The 15,515-nt window shown below is 48.0% G+C and overlaps 1 protein-coding gene across 2 annotated transcripts in view; it reads left to right on the forward strand.

Annotated features, from left to right (window-relative positions):
• Window positions 1-2,314: 2,314 nt before the first annotated feature.
• SAMHD1 (SAM and HD domain containing deoxynucleoside triphosphate triphosphohydrolase 1) overlaps window positions 2,315-15,515 on the forward strand; it is a 29,612-nt gene continuing 16,411 nt past the window's right edge. The window contains exons 1-7 of one of the 2 annotated variants that reach the window (XM_050907261.1): window positions 2,315-2,352; window positions 3,241-3,307; window positions 8,901-8,973; window positions 10,178-10,338; window positions 12,006-12,121; window positions 12,741-12,811; window positions 13,875-14,030. In XM_050907261.1, coding sequence (XP_050763218.1) covers window positions 3,261-3,307; window positions 8,901-8,973; window positions 10,178-10,338; window positions 12,006-12,121; window positions 12,741-12,811; window positions 13,875-14,030 — 624 coding nt within the window. In that variant the 5' untranslated portion in view covers window positions 2,315-2,352; window positions 3,241-3,260. Of the gene's footprint in view, window positions 2,353-2,939; window positions 3,139-3,240; window positions 3,308-8,900; window positions 8,974-10,177; window positions 10,339-12,005; window positions 12,122-12,740; window positions 12,812-13,874; window positions 14,031-15,515 lie in introns of those variants that run through there. The other variant, XM_050907260.1, reaches the window with a different exon arrangement.

Raw genomic sequence — 15,515 nt, forward strand, 5'->3', positions numbered from 1 at the left:
GGACAGGGGGAGAAAATACAGTGAAAAAGCTCATGGGTTAAGATAAGGACAGGGAGATCGCTCACCAATTACCGTCATGGGCAAAAGACTGGAATTGGGGAAGTTTAATTTAATTTATTGCCAATTAAAAATAGAGTAGGATAATGAGACACAAAAACGAAACCACCTTCCCCCCACCCTTCCCTTCTTCCTAGGCTCAACTTCACGCTTGACTTTTCTACCTCCTCTCTCCGCAAGCGGCACAGGGAGGGGGTTTGGGGTCAGTTCGTAATGCTTCATCTCTGCTGCTCCTTCCTCCTCGCGCTCTGCCCCTGCTGCAGCGTGGGGTCCCCCCCACAGGCTGAAGTTCCTGCCAGGAGCCTGCTCCTGTGTGGGCTCTCCATGGGCTGCAGCTTCCTTAAGGGCATCTCCACCTGCTCCGGTGTGGGGTCCTCCATGGGCTGCAGGGTGGGGATCAGCTCCACTGTGGTCCTCCATGGGCTGCAGAGGGACAGCCTGCTTCACCACAGTCTCCTGCACAGGCTGCAGGGGAATCTCTGCTCTGGCGCCTGGAGTGCCTCCTCCCCGTCCTTCTTCTCTGACCCTGGTGCCTCAGGGCTCTTTCACACATTTTCTCGCTCCTCTCTCTCCCAGCTGCAGCTGTGCGGCAGTGGGTTCATCTTGGAGCCGGCTGAGGCTGGCTCTGCCCGACACGGGGGCAGCTTCTGGTGTCATCTCACGGAGGCCACCCCTGCAGCCTCCCTGCTACCAAAACCTTGCCACGTAAACCCAACACGCGTGTGCATACTGCTGAAGGATAACGTGTAACCATCCCCCCGGGGAGCCTGTGCAGCATCACGGTAACCGCAGCTTGTGCCGGGCATCGCAGAACTGCTGAAGCATGGAGGGAGCTCAGAGGTGTATGGGGGTTTGGAACTCCTGGAATGTCCCTGTTGGTGCTGGTGACGGCAGCGGAGCGGCAGGCTGTCCGCAAGGAGGAGGTGCCTGGCACAACCACAGTCCGTGGGCAGTCCGTGGGGTTGCTGGGAGCAGCGAGGGGGTGAGTGGGCTCCCCCCAAAAGCTGTGCTGGTGCAAATATCCAGTCCATCAGGGGCACCGACGTGTGAGCTTCACGTGTGGTGTGTGCATCTCTGAGAAGGCTGCCAGGGATGGACCGAGGCAGCGGGGATTTTGCCAGCTGCGCTCTGTGGGGTCCGTATTTGGGAGCCAAAGTCTCAGGCCCTTTCTGGGGCCTTTGTGGCACGCAGAGGCCTTTAACAGCAGAGCTGATTTCATGCATGTTGGGACGTTACTTGTGGACACGGCATCTGGAAACCAGCACGTGTGTCTCTATATGTGACAGCCATGGTGTCCGGTTGTCATGGCTGTGAGCAACTGAGAGTCTGGCAGCTGGGGTGCATCTGGTTTCATTGTTTGTGATGTCTTGGGAACGAGATCTTGAAAAAGTTGGGTTTGGGTTGTCCTGGTTTCAGCTGGGATAGAGTTAATTTTCTTCCTAGTAGCTGGTACAGTGCTGTGTTTTGGATTTAGTGTGAGAATGATGTTGATAACACACTGATGTTTTAGTTCTTGCGAAGTAGCGCTTATCTTAAGCCAAGGACTTTTCAGTTTCCCATGCTCTGCCAGCAAGCAGGTGTGCAAGGAGCTGGGAGGGAGCATGGCCAGGGCAGCTGACCCCAACTAGCCAAAGGGATATTCCATACCACGGAATGTCATGCCCAGTATATAAACTGGGGGGAGTTGGCCAGGAGGTGCGGATCGCTGCTCGGGCATCAGTCAGCGGGTGGTGAGCAACTGCATTGTGCATCACTTGTCTTTTCTTGGGTTTTATTTCTCTCTTTTTGTTATCTTCCTTTTCATTACAATTATTATTATATTTTATTTTATTTCAATTATTAAACTGTTCTTATCTCAACCCACGAGTTTTACTTTTTTTTCCGATTCTCCTCCCCATCCCACTGGGGCCAGGGGAGAGGAGTGAGCAAGCGGCTGCATGGTGCTTAGCTGCCGGCTGGGGTTAAACCACGACAGGGTGTCTTCAGCAGCATTGTTTGAGGGCAATAGTGTTGTGGCACCATGTCTTCTGGGAGCACCTTCGTGGAGGCTGATGTTTGTGACCGAGTGGGGATTTGGGATGATGAACGGGCCTTGCTGGTGCTGGTTTCCAGGTACTTAGGTCTGAATCCTTCACAGTAACCTGCCGTTGTGGTGAGGATCGCTCATCTGGCTCCAGCAGCTCTGCCTGTTCCACGGCTCCATTGGCACGATCTACGGTTTTGTGTGAAAAACGGCTTGTTGCAGAAAGCAGCCTCCTCCATCGGATGCAAGGGAGACGGCCGCTGCAACGACAGGTCACTGTGAGCTACTTTACGCTTCCAGCGTTGATAACCCGCGGGTGCTCCCGGGCCCCAGGGTGCCAGGAAGCGGGAACGGGGAAGGCTCAGGGAGCGTGAGGAGGAGGCCGCCGGGATTACCGGTGTCAACACCGTCGGTGCCGGCGCCTCGGGCAGCGCCTGTGACGGGGGTGCCAGGGAGGCCTGGCGAGCTGCCCCAGGGTGCTGGCAGGAGGGCGCAGGTCTCTCGGGGAATTTTGCCTGTGGTTCGCCTTCCAAACTCCTCCGAGCCCGCACCGCCGCCTCTGCCCCCGGGTCGCGACCCGGCGTCAACGGCAGACGCCCCCACCGGCGGGGCCCAGCCAGCGCCCAGCCCCGAAGCCCACGTCCACGCCTGCCGTGTGAGGGGAAAGGCGGGCGCTGAGGGCTGGCGGGGGCGCCGGGTCGCTGAGGAGCCCCGCCGAGCCCGCCGCCACACGGCGCTTCCCGCTCGCCGGCGCAGGGCGGGGGGCAGCGCTGGGCGCTGACGTCACCGCGGCGCCGGTCCCCCCTGCCGAGCGGAGCGGGCGCTGCGCCTGCGCGGCGGCGGCGGCTGTAGCGGCGGGATGGGGAGCCCGGCGGCGGCGGCGGGCTGCGGCGCGGCTCCCGCCAAGCGGGCGCGGCGTGAGGGCTCCCCTGAGGGGCCCCGCGGCCCCACGGCAGAGAGCGACCGCTGCGACCCGCGGCTGTGGGACACGGAGCGGCTCTGCCAGCACCTCTCGCGTTGCGGCGTGGGCGAGCCCAGCCTCCTGCGCCGCTTCCGAGGTAACGGCGGGCCGGGGCCGGGCAGCCCCTCGGGGCAGCCGGGGCCGGGCAGCCCCTCGAGGCGGCCGGGCCCCGCCGCTGACGCTGTGCTTGCCCCCGCAGAGAGCGGAGTCACCGGGAGCATGCTGCTGGACCTGCCGGCCTGCGCCCTCGAGGTCACCCGCGTCTGGTGAGAGCCGCCCCCGCGGGCCCGGGCCGCGGGAGGCCCCGGGGTGGGAGGGCGGTGGAAGGCAGCCCCGGCTCGCAGCCCCGTGAGGCGGCCCGCGCCCTGTCTGGGGGAGCCCCCGGGCCCTCCGGTGCAGACCGGGCTCTGGCCGGTGTGGCGGGCCCTCGGGGGGTCCCCACCGCCCTCGGGCGGTCTCTCCTTTAAAACAGGAGGAGGGCGTTTAGCGAGGGGCTGCATCGCGGTGCGGTCCCCGCCGGCTGTGTGCGTCCCAGGCACTGCTGCGGGCGGGTCCCTGCCTCGCAAGGCCCCGTCCGCGATGGCGAACTCCGGGAGAAGGAGACGTTTCCTGACCTAACAGGACGGCTTTGTCCCGTTTCCAGCCCAAACGCCCAAGAGCTTGGCTGTAAGGACAGCCGGAGTGGGTGCACGTGATGGAACGAGTTCTGCGTGGCTGATCTCGCATCCTCCAGAACAGTTTACCAGTTCCCCTGCTGATCCCGGCACAGCCAGCGCCACCCGGAATGTAGCAGCTAGTTGCCCAGTAACCTTGAGAGGCAAAAAAATCCATTTAAAAAGCTTTAATGAAAATACCACCGGTAGCACAATAACCTTTTAAGTGTTAATAGGAACACCAGTGTAAACTCCACAGGTTTTGATGAGAACTTTCTTCTCAGCCTAAAGTTAATGCTGCTCTGATTCTAGTAACGACAGTACTAACAATTTTTAAAATAGTGAGTAGGTGCTGTTTTGTGGAGGCTGGGTTTCAGCCATCTCCCTGAGACAAATCCCGGACGTTGAAATTTTAATCTTGCAACAGTTGCTGGGGCTTTGCTGTTTGTTGCGCCTGCTACAATAGGGTGGACTGTTATGGAAAAGAAATTTTGTTGTGTGTCCTGACAGAATACGGGCCTGTGGGCGAGTGGCAGAGCTCAGTGGCCACTGTGAGCTGCCGCAGCACTTGGCTGTGGGGAGCAGGCAGTCTGACAAAGTCTTACTGCCAGCTCGGTAGCAGTCACCTGCCACGAGCACAGGAAAACTGAATGCTGTCTTAAAACATGTAAAGGATTGTTCCCAGTAGTGAGGGAAATGACTGGTCCTAAAAACCTTGTAATTCTTCTGGTGGTGAATATACTTTCTTGCTCTTCTGAAACAGAAGAGAGTATAAATGGATCCTGTTGGCCTACATGTCTGAAGGGCCCCCGCTGCCCCTTCTCTGCCCCACTGGGGTCGGATTTGCTCACCTCTCCTGGGATGTGAGCCTGCTTGCTCACCACATACTTCCTGGTGCTTTTTAGTCTTTGAATGTCTTTACTCCTTTGCTGACCTTGTTTACACTGTTTCATCCAAATTTCTCTCAAAACCCAACTGTTCCGCTTAAGCTATTTGCTAATGTTGTGGTTAGTGGACCTAAGGCAGTGTGGAGTGTGGTTATCTGGCAGGCGTACACAAGCGCAGAGCTGTGCTTGTCTGCTGGGGGTTTTGAGTAGTTTGGTGTACAGGTTGGCTCCTTGGCTGAAAACTTGTCAGAGCTAACACCGTACCCTCTCTCTCTTGTGAGGGGGAGATGAAGGGCCCCCTCTCTATTATATTGAGACATCCCGGCTGCGCTTGCGACTTGCAAAGGGTGAGTTGAAAGAGCGGGCGTCTGGGTGTGGCCATCGGTAGAGAAATAAGAGCTGGTGTGACTCGAGATGACAAGGCAGAAGGGTTGTGCTTTGGAGGAGTTAAGATGTTGGCAGGAGTCATTAAGGTATGTTTGGTTTCTTTGGAAGAAGGGTTTTAACTGCAGCTGTTTGAAGTGTGCAGATAGAAATCGGGTGGTATCGTGAGGAAGGCAGCTAAAGGCTTTGTTTGTTTCTGAAGTATGAGGTAATTGTCTAATTGAAATAACAAGCGGATGTATAGTTTCTGTTCAGAGACTGTCAGGAGGCTGGTTGCTTTTAGTACCTCGCTGGCTGTCTGAGCATCAAGTGCCCATACAGACGCTCGGACACACCAGACATCTGCAGGCTGCTCTGTGGGTTGTCAGAAACTTGGAGGTCAGGCTCTGTTAGTGCTGAACGTAGGCAGGCAGGACGGGGCAGCGAGGAAGTCCCTCTAAGCCTGTGGTGCAGGCGGTGGAGTCAAACGGCTGTGAAGAGCTCTCAGTCGGTATGGAGAGTGGATGGTGCTGGGGGTGTGGAATGACATGCTTGTGGGTTTTCTTTTATAAGGTGTTTCCTTCGGTGAGATCTGATATCTTGTTTCTGTTAAGCTGAAAATGTGAGTTGGATGAGAAATTGCTAGAGCCTTCTGCTTTTTTAAAACATCTCAACTTTGCACTAAAGAATGATCCCTTTTACATGTGTCTTTCGACTGCATGCTGTGTCCTACAGTAACTTTCATCATTTCTCTGTGACAGGCTGATAATGAATGCGTATATTTAGTTCCCTGACATTCCTGGACATTCAGTGGGGAGAGCTTGGGAGGACAGGGGCCTGGAGACAGTGCTATGGGTTTCCTATGTGTTCTCAAGTTCCTGGAAGTGGATGTTTTGTGTGGCGTGCGGCACGCTGCATGCCAGATACAGATGATGAGTAGAGCTGTCTGGCTGACCTCTCTGGAACAGTGAAGTTCCTCACGGGTGCAGGAAAGGGGTTTTCTCATCCTTGTCACCTGTGGCTTGAGGGAGGGTGTGGGCAAAGCAGGGAGGGTGGAGGGGAATGGATGGGGAAGTGTCAGTTCTCACCCTTTCAAAGATGGCCTGCAGTATTGCTGCTTTCGCTGTTGGAGGAACGATGGCTGCAGAGCCCTGGAAAACCACAGTACTAAGACATGATTTGTGTGTAATCTCTTGGTTGAGGTGGCCTTATTGTGTAGACACCAGGTGAAAAATCCCCTGCTGTTGTTTCCTATCTGAAGAAGGATAGAGAGCTCTCTGTGGTGCGACGTTCAGGTGATCAGTCACGCCAGGACTGTATTGACAGCATGCTTTGTCATCTGGAGGCCAAACCCAAAACAAAGTTTAGTGTTCCTGGAGGCAGGGCAAGGCGACAAGACACACAGGCCAGTGATGTGGTATGTCAGGCGGGGACGTCCCAGCCTCCCTGGTCGGGCCTATTCCTTTTGCTGCTCTCTCACCTGTGTGCAGCACCAATCCGTCCCGGGGGTGACTCCAGCAGATGTGTCATACAGTGCAGACAGTGGTGTTAGCCCCATTTAATTCAGCCCTGCTGGAGGTGAGTTTCTGGAGCAAAGCAGCACATTGGGCTATGCTCTTTGTGGACAATGTTTGCATAGGGTAGTTGTATAATAGACTGTACCGTCAGTAGTACAGAGCTGTCCTTTCTCTGCTGTTCCTGTAGTTGCAGTCACTGGTAATTTCTCAAGACGGTAGGTGCCCACACACCTTCCTCCTTACGTACCTAGCTATTTTCCAGTTAATTTTCTCCTCACTCCTGAGTTTTTGTGGCATTTAAAAGTATAATCAGGTGCTTCAAACCAACAGGCTGTGCCCTGTACTCAGCAGTGCTGTCCCTTGCTTAATGCTGGGTGCTGCTTTGCACTGCCTCACCTTCTCAAAAATGTCATGAAGTCCTACCTCATGTGCTTTGCGTGACCCAGAGTATCTTTTGGGGCAATTGTTGTCTGAGGTCTATTGCATGACTATATGCTGGTGCTGCTGTACCTCTTGCAGCATTACAGCTCATTCAAAAGCATGCTTGTGATGTTTGATTGCCATTATTAGCATGCTTTGAAGTGATACCCACTGAAGACCTCGGTTGTAATGAAGAACGTGGGGGTCATGTCTGTACATCAAGTTTGGGTGTTAATTTTTCAAGTCTGCTGGAGCGAAGATGCTCTAGTCCAGGTGTGGTTCTGCATGTTAGGTAAGTGTCTTGAGAGAGAACTTCTCCACAGAAGTAAAATGAATGTAGATGGCTGGAAGCAGATTGCTTCTGACTTTGCTGTCCCTGAACTGTTTATGAGGGTGGTGATGGAGGTGCTTGGTTACCATCCCAAGCGCTAGTCCTGCCGGAGCTACCCATACCTGTGGTCGGAAAGGTTACACGTTTCTCATAAGCAGCAGTTGAATATTCTTGGTCCCATTTTCAGGGCAGACCTCAAAGAGCAGTTGCAGTTGCTTTTTCTGGGAGCGTAAGGATAGGTGTGTACAAGCTTCTGGTTTGCTGGCCGCAGAAGGGTTCCTCGGCTCTTCCACCATGCCAAAGTTCATCTTCTCTTAGCAGAGAGCAAGAAGGATGGGCAGATGCAGGTGATCCTCCTCTTGTCCTCAGTGTTAGCTGCTTTCTGTTGCCCTGTAGATAGTGGGCTCTTTCAGGAACCCCCTTGTAAGTATCTGGGGGTTTGTGACTGTTTCTACAGGCTGAGCTGCTTGGGATGTGAAGTAACACGCTGGTCTGAGCATCACCACTGGTGCTTTTCGTCTTGCTTGCAAGTGGGGGCAGCTAAAGACTTGTGACAGTCTGTGAGCAGCGGAGGCTGCAGCCCAAAAGCTCACTGTTAGGGAAAGGGATACTAAGTGGTTAAGACAAAAACGGCTTACCAGCAGCTCAGACATCATATGCTTTTAGTATTTTATGGATTGTGAATTATGAAATGATTCGGATGAAAATACATAGTGCATCAAGCAGTATTTTTTGCTAGTAGTTGACCTTTTGTAGTATTGCTTCCTGTTAAATTGAAAGACTGATGTAAAACTGATCTCAGGGTGGTTAACTGCTGACGTGTACAAAAGGTAGCAAATTGTACTTTCTCCTGATAATGTTTGCTGTCATACTGAGGTGGAAACCATTTTGCTCAAGGACAAAGCTTGCAGACAGAGTAATAAAAGTGGGTGTAATAGAGTGTATTATCTCTCCCTCCAGACTTGTCCTGCTAGTGCTCTTGGACTACCGTGGCTACAGCAGAGTATCTGCGTTGAAAGTTTACGTGTGTGTTGTGAAGGGGACCTTTAGTAATTTATTAAAAAAGACAGCAAAATATCTTTACGAAATCGAAGAATCAGTTCTCAACAAAATTAGAGCATCTTTTAAACTCTGGTGGTTCCACTGTTGAAGTTGAAATTAATTTATGTAAAATTCCAGTTAATTTGGCAAAATAAGACTTCTTTTAATACAGAGTTGACTGACTGAAAGAAATTTTTATAAAAATCGCTTATTGGTACTTAGACATTTTAGTTTAAATGATTTTTCAACCTTAAAAAAATGTCAGTTATTCAGGGACTGCATGTTGTCTTTCCCATAAATTTGAAGGACTTATCCCCAAATGTGACTTTCCCTAAAAGAAATTGACGAAAAAGTTGTGTATTTCCTGGCGTTTCTATTTCTCAGTTCTGTATAAGTGGGAGAAGCACTTACACTGCTTTACAAACAGCTTCTGTAGCTATTTGTTCTCTTCCTTCTATACTTGACTTTAGAAGGATAAATGCTGTCAATATTTTTCTGAAAAAGCTGCAGAAATATGTATTTCCATAAAAGAGTCAACGAATGTCAGTGTGATGTGAACTTCCACAAGTAATTCCATATGTACTGCAAATTGTAAAGGGAAATGCATTGCAAACTTTGCTCTCAATGTCTTTTTTTTTCCTTTCTAGCCTTCCAGCTGAGAGACTGAAAGTGCTGGCCTGCCTGAACAAACTGAGACAGCAGCACGTGGACGTGATGAAGGTAGCCCCAGCGCCGCGTCGGGAGGACATCGCTTCCAGGGCCTCGCTGGCGCTGCGCAGCGCCGTCTCTCTCCCTGTCTCTGCCTCCCCTCCTTTTTGGCTTGGTGGTGCCAGCTGGTGCTGCGGTGATGCCTTTCCTTTGCAGAGCAGCAAACTCCGAGCCCTTCTCCTTGATAGCGGGTGGTCTTTGAAAAACCACAGTAACCAGAAGAATCGTTAAAATCATCAGCTACGAGCTTTATGTGGGCACCTGGCGGTTGGGAGAGATTGAATGAGCAGATGAGCTGTTTGAAATGTGTTGAGAAGCTCCCCTTTCACACTTCTCTGTGTAGAGCCTCCCCTTGTTTCTTTTTATTAGTTTGGCCCCAGGCCTGGGTTAACAGACTCCTCCTCACTTCTGCTGTTTGCTGTGTGCAGCAGTTTCTCACAGTGCTGCATGTTGGTTTAACTCAGGCCAGGGCTGCACGCGTTCCGTAGTAGTCTGCACATCTGCTAGAGCCCTGTCAGCTCTAGTCTGACTCTTAGACCGAGAGTAGAGAGAACAGAGGAAAACCTTATTTGCCTCAGTATTTTACCAAGATATGTGTGTGATGAAATGGTTTTATCTGCTGTTTTGAGGCAAGGATTAAATGTGTGTGTTTATCTTCTCTAGTAGGTCACTGTAGTTACTCAGATGGCTGTGCTTAGGGATGATCAGGGAGTACTTCTTTCATGTTTCAGTTATCTTGGGTTTTGCGGTTTGTTTTACGAAAAAGGTAAGAATCATAATTTCCACTCTGCAAAAGTTCACTTGATTTTAAAAAACATGAACAGTGTCAAACCAAACACTTCTTATTGGATATCTCAGACATGTATTGCAGTACCCTGCTTTAACTGGAATAGCAGATTAATAAAGACAGCAGTTTTCTCAAGTGTTAAGTTTTGGAATTACACAGGTGCAGATAACATTTTTAGAGATTTTGGCTTTAATTCCCTTGCCCTCTGAAATAGACAGCTTTGGTTTTTTGATGTCATGCTTAAGTAGTTCTCCAGGATAAATCTTGATATAGGGTAGGCGGGATACGGCTGTTTTACAGGAGAAAACAAAACAGTTGCCCTCTCCCACCAAATACCTGACCATTCTAGATATCCTTTACCTTGGTGCCTGTTTCCTTTCAAAGTCAAATTTTAAATGTTGATTACACTATTTTGTTTGGCTTTTGTAGGTTTTTAACGATCCAATTCATGGGCACATTGAAATACATCCGCTTCTTGTTCGTATCATCGACACGCCTCAGTTTCAGCGCCTCCGATACATTAAGCAGCTGGGTGGCACTTACTTTGTTTTTCCAGGAGCCTCTCACAACCGCTTTGAACACTCCATAGGGTAAGGTGATGAAGTCTTGCATGCACATCTCTTGCATTTGGATTTCCCGGAGTTCGGTTGCACTAACGTGAAGTGCCAGCCAAGGGGCATCGCTGTCTTTGAGCGCTGGTGAAAACTGCAATGGTGGTGTTTTTGGTCTCGCAAATGTTCCTGGATATCCTGTGTGATTATGAGCTGTTCCCTTGAACTTCATTTAATAAAGACAGTGCTTTATGTTCTCCCTGGTCAAAATTTGAGTTTTAAAGCGTAAACCTGGGAAGGGTACCGGGGCTGCTATAAATGACTTGCCAGACAGTTGTAATCCTCTTATATTGTCCAGCACAGCTAAAACCCATTTTATCTGTAATGTTTGCATTTGTATTAATATGTGCTTTATGCAGTCGATGGCAGATTGTCAGGCTGTTAGCTGTAATCTAAGTTAAACAGAAACAGATGATGGACACAAGGATTCCCAGAGTGTTGCTAGGTTGTTCACACGCCACAGAGAAGCTGATCAATGACAAATTTAAGCTTGTTTTAAAGATATATCCCAAGGTGCAGAGAAATTAAACTAGTCAATGTTTTTTATTCAGGTCATCTGGCCAGCCTAAAGTTGCTTTTGTTAGTGCTGAAATATTGTGGAGTAAATCTGGCTTCTGCCCCGGCTCCGTGATGCTAACAAGATGCAAGTGGCTATTGCAAAAGGGTCAAATCAATGAGGCAAGCTGGAATTGATTGCATCTGGTAAATCTGAAAAGACAAAAATGTGAGGGATATAAACAAAGCTTTCACAACAGGAGTCTGAAAATTCCAGTGGTGTCAACAACCTCTTCTTTTAAACGGTTCAATTAGTCTATATAGTTAAACTTAGGACAGTTGTTCTCAACTTGTGTATCATTTCAAATATTTCTACAGTGTTAAAATAGAAGAACACTGTGAGCTTTGTGTGCTTATTGGTCTAGTAAAAAAACCACCAAACAGTAAAATTTGGTCTAATAAAAGATACTACCTCGTCGTATAAAACCTTGTCTTGCTTTAAGATGTTCTGCAAGGGGGACTATTGAGGGAAGTAGAAAAGGAAGTTGGTGTAGAGCTTGTAAACAGTCTATAGGAGTATGTGCTGTGTGTTCATTCCTGCTGTTTTTGCATCATGAGAACAGAGGGTCCCATTCAGTGAAATTAAATGTCAAATCTAAAATGAATGAAAGGAAGAGAAATAATTGTCATAAGCTATTGTTAAAATAACAGTTTGAAAGAAGAACAAAATGCTTTGGTGACTGTTGTGGACCTTTGCAGTTGCACTGACTGGAAGTCAAAGGATGATGTGTAAGCTGTGGTGCTTCAAGATGCACACTGTCAATAACGCACTGCTGTTCGCTTACACAGTTACTCCGTGGCTGAGCATTACGAAATACTGCAGGATGCTGTTGTCTCCGTGTTTTGAGCGTGGTATCTCATGCTTTTTTGCTTTCAAATGTCTTACTGATGACTAAAACTCTACTACAGGAAATAGTTTGTCTGTGATTCTCTTGCAGCTCAGGGTTTGAGTATTTGTTGTATGCTCTCTCTCAGACGAGGGCTGTGACTTAATGGAGCAAAATAGAAAAGGTGAACTGCTCTTTTTCTGTTCAGCCTGAAACACTACTATATTCACTTTTTTTTCTGTGTGTGTGTGTCCCCTGCAACAGAGTGGGCTACCTAGCAGGATGTCTGGTTCGTGCACTGAAGGAGAGACAACCAGAACTGGATATAACCCAGCGAGATATCCTCTGTGTAGAAATTGCTGGGCTTTGTCATGATTTGGGTAAGCAACACTGGAGATGGCTTCTTGCTCTTTGAAAGGTAACCTGGATGAAAAGCTGGCTGCGAGATCAGAACATGAGAGCTGTTTTGGGCTGCTCAGTGCATGGTCATATTCTGAGACAGGATTTGTCTGTTCCTGTTTGGTCCGGAGTACATCTGCGCAGGCAACTCCACTTGGTGAATCTGTAGCCACTCTTAGCTAGTTCTTTGTCTTGTTTCCATATGGTGTTTAGAGTTCTGCCCTCAGTGGCTGAAGTGTCCGCTTCCTCCTGTGATGTCCTCAGGTCTCTTAAAACATTTCAGAGTGAAAATTAGTGGCCCTTTCAAAAATTGTTATGATTATTTTATAACTACTTATTTTCTTCAGGGCTGGCACAGAATAATTAATGTTCTCAGTGTTATTGCAGTACTTGCTTGCGGTGTACGTAATGGAGCTGGCTACGTTAAGTGTAGTAGTACTTAAGGTGTCTTAGGAAAGTGTACTCGCTATAGCTGAATCTTTCTCATAAATTATGTCAAGATCAAGTCAAATACAAGAGAATCCAGATCCTTAGCTTGCTCAAAATATTTTTACTGACAACCATGTCTCAGATTGAACCTGTGTAATCTTTATTTTTAAGGTCACGGGCCATTTTCACACATGTTTGATGGAAGATTTATTCCACTCACTCGTCCAGATTCGAAGTGGAAGGTAGGCTTTTCACTATTAAAGTAAAAATAGAAAACTGACATTTTTAAAGGCAGAGTAATTCATCTTTAAAGACTGCCAGTGCTTGTGAGAATATAGTGATCATCTTATTGCATCATTTTGATGGCACAATTAAAAACCAGAATGTTGTCTTCTGATCTTGTAATGATTTCCTTGTTGTTCTCTTTAACTGTTTGTTTGGGGAACGTTAGCCCGCTCAGTGTGGCTGTGAGCAGATGCAGCCGTACTAGCAAAGCAGAAAGAGATGTGGGGAGAAGTAAGGCAGATGTTTGTCACCAGCATCTCTTCCCTGAAAGTGCAAACGCTCTTGGACTTCTGTGTACTTTCATAAGATCTGTGTGTGTATGCATGTCCTCTTCCTGCAGATGTCACACTGGGTGACACAGGAGAAATGAAATGTCTTGGTCTTGTCAATGCCTGTAGTGTGACTCTGAAGAGGCAGAATTCGTTAGGACTGCACTGATTGTTTTAAGCCAGCATTGTGCCTTAAAATGCGTATTGCGAGCTTTCTTCAGAATATATTTTACAGATGCAAAATACCAACTGGGAGCTTCCTTTCCAGTTTTAAGATTTTAGTTCAAGGCCAGGATATTTAATACAGGGTTTAGAGTTCAGACTTTCAGAAACTTTGAACAGAGTTTCAAGGCTTGTTTGCTGTGAATGAAATGTAACACAGTCCTTTCAGACCTCTCTCTGCTTGTAATTACTAAGCAAAATCAGCTAAGTAAACTTGTTAATCTTCTGCACAGCAGAATTGGTTATTTTGTCTTTTAGCATTGTAACTGTTTTACTGCTGTTTATTAAAATACAAAATTAACAGCTCTCTGCTGAAGAAGAGTGTGTTTCTGGACTCTGCAGACCGGTGGTTTCTGGTCTGGTAGATACAAAATGAATAGAAAATCCCCCAAGTGCTGCACTTTCACACCACCATGCCCAGGTGCCCTGCCAGACAGTGCTGCTGGGTTCGGAGAAAGCTGTGACACTGCAGGAAAGGTGCTTAAACTTTGTAATGCAACATTTAGGTGTTTTTTTTTTTTTTTCACAGCATGAAACTGCTTCTGTTGAAATGTTTGAGCACCTGATCACTTCCAATAAACTAGAAGAAGTCATGAAGTCGTATGGTCTTGTCCTGGAAGAAGATATGAACTTCATCAAGGAACAAATAGGAGGGCCTATAGATGAAACCGCTTGTGAGAAATCGGTGAGTCAGTGTACTGCTCCTGTGGTTATCCCAATAAATATCTTTAATTTTACTGAAAGAATAGATAATTTTTGCTTCTGCTATGTTTTATTATTTATTTTTAGCCCCATGAAATTCTGAGAATCCTGGCACAAGAGATGCTAGGGAAGTGTAGTGTTTATTTCTTACAGTGCTGGCAGGAGGTGGTAGCTTCACTATGTTATGTGCTTACATCTTCCTGAGAAGTTCTTACTTCAAAGTCTTCGATTAGAGGAAAGCTTAAGAATGTTATTTTGTATTTAGTGAGCCTAATTCACTGTAACTAGATTGGTTGAACTGAATTTTTAATGGAAACCTTAAATGACCAGGTTAGGATAACAGCCTGTTTACTGGATGCCTGAAGGTGGTGGTGATGGGAGGTCGTGTTTTCAGGTGGCCATATGAAGAAAACACGGAGATAGTTTAGGGTAACAAGCTGATAATGGATAACAAAACTGAGAACTGGCAGAGAGGAGGCAACGAGCAATGCAAAGCGTGGCCCAAGTGCCAGACCCGCATCAGCTTTGACAGTAGCAAAATGCTTGGATTTATTGCAGCAAGAAACATAGAGGCAGGGATAAGACTTGAAGAAATGTGTTGCCTCAAGAGGTAAGGAAGAAGAGATCGTGATTATTAATCCTTGCAACTCTATAAAAGAATTAAGTCCTCTCTCCTCACTTTACACTTTACAGCTCTTGTCATCTCTTCAAGGACACCCATTCAGTTGCTACCAGAATTAAGAACCCGTCAGTGGGAGATCTGTCATGACAATCTGGTCCTAATCAGAATTTGTATGTTGTCCCAAACAAATCACCCACAAATGTTAGCACTTACCCATTATTTTCTGCTGTAGTAGTGTGTAGTTCTACCATGTGTACTCCAGCACTCTGATGACAAACATAGGGAACTTAGCACAGTAAAATTCAGCCTGAGATCTTATAGGAAGGGGATATTCATTTACAAAGTCTGCAAGTTGATTTTTACCCATTTGTGCTCATTTGCACGCCAGTCTTGCTGCCTGCCACTTCCATTGATCTTGTGGCAGGTTTACCCAATGTCTGTTTTTTGCTTGTTTGGATTTTATGCCTGTTTTCCAGCAGGAGAACGGGAAAAGGAGTGTCTTACATGATACATGGCAACCTTCTTGCCACCCTCCTGGTGTTAGGCTGCAGGATTTTCCACTGACAGTCGTTTGTACTGTGGTGGTCTTACCGAAGTACGGGCTCCTCTGCTCATGAAGCATCTGTGCTGTGATGCTATCACATTGCAGGCCTTCTGGTCCTGACATGAACAACAGGTTGTTTATGCGTTGAACATAAACGATTTCCTGAACATTGTCCCAGTAGCAGAGCTCTTTGTGATCAGCACAGAGTATTTTTATCTATGATGTGCTCTCTTCCTGCTGCTTACACACGTTTCCGTTCTTATTCGTGTCAATTTTAGTATTTCTGTAATGCAGATAACATG

This window comes from Gymnogyps californianus, chromosome 17 (genome assembly GCF_018139145.2).
Source record: "Gymnogyps californianus isolate 813 chromosome 17, ASM1813914v2, whole genome shotgun sequence".
NCBI lineage: Eukaryota > Metazoa > Chordata > Aves > Accipitriformes > Cathartidae > Gymnogyps > Gymnogyps californianus.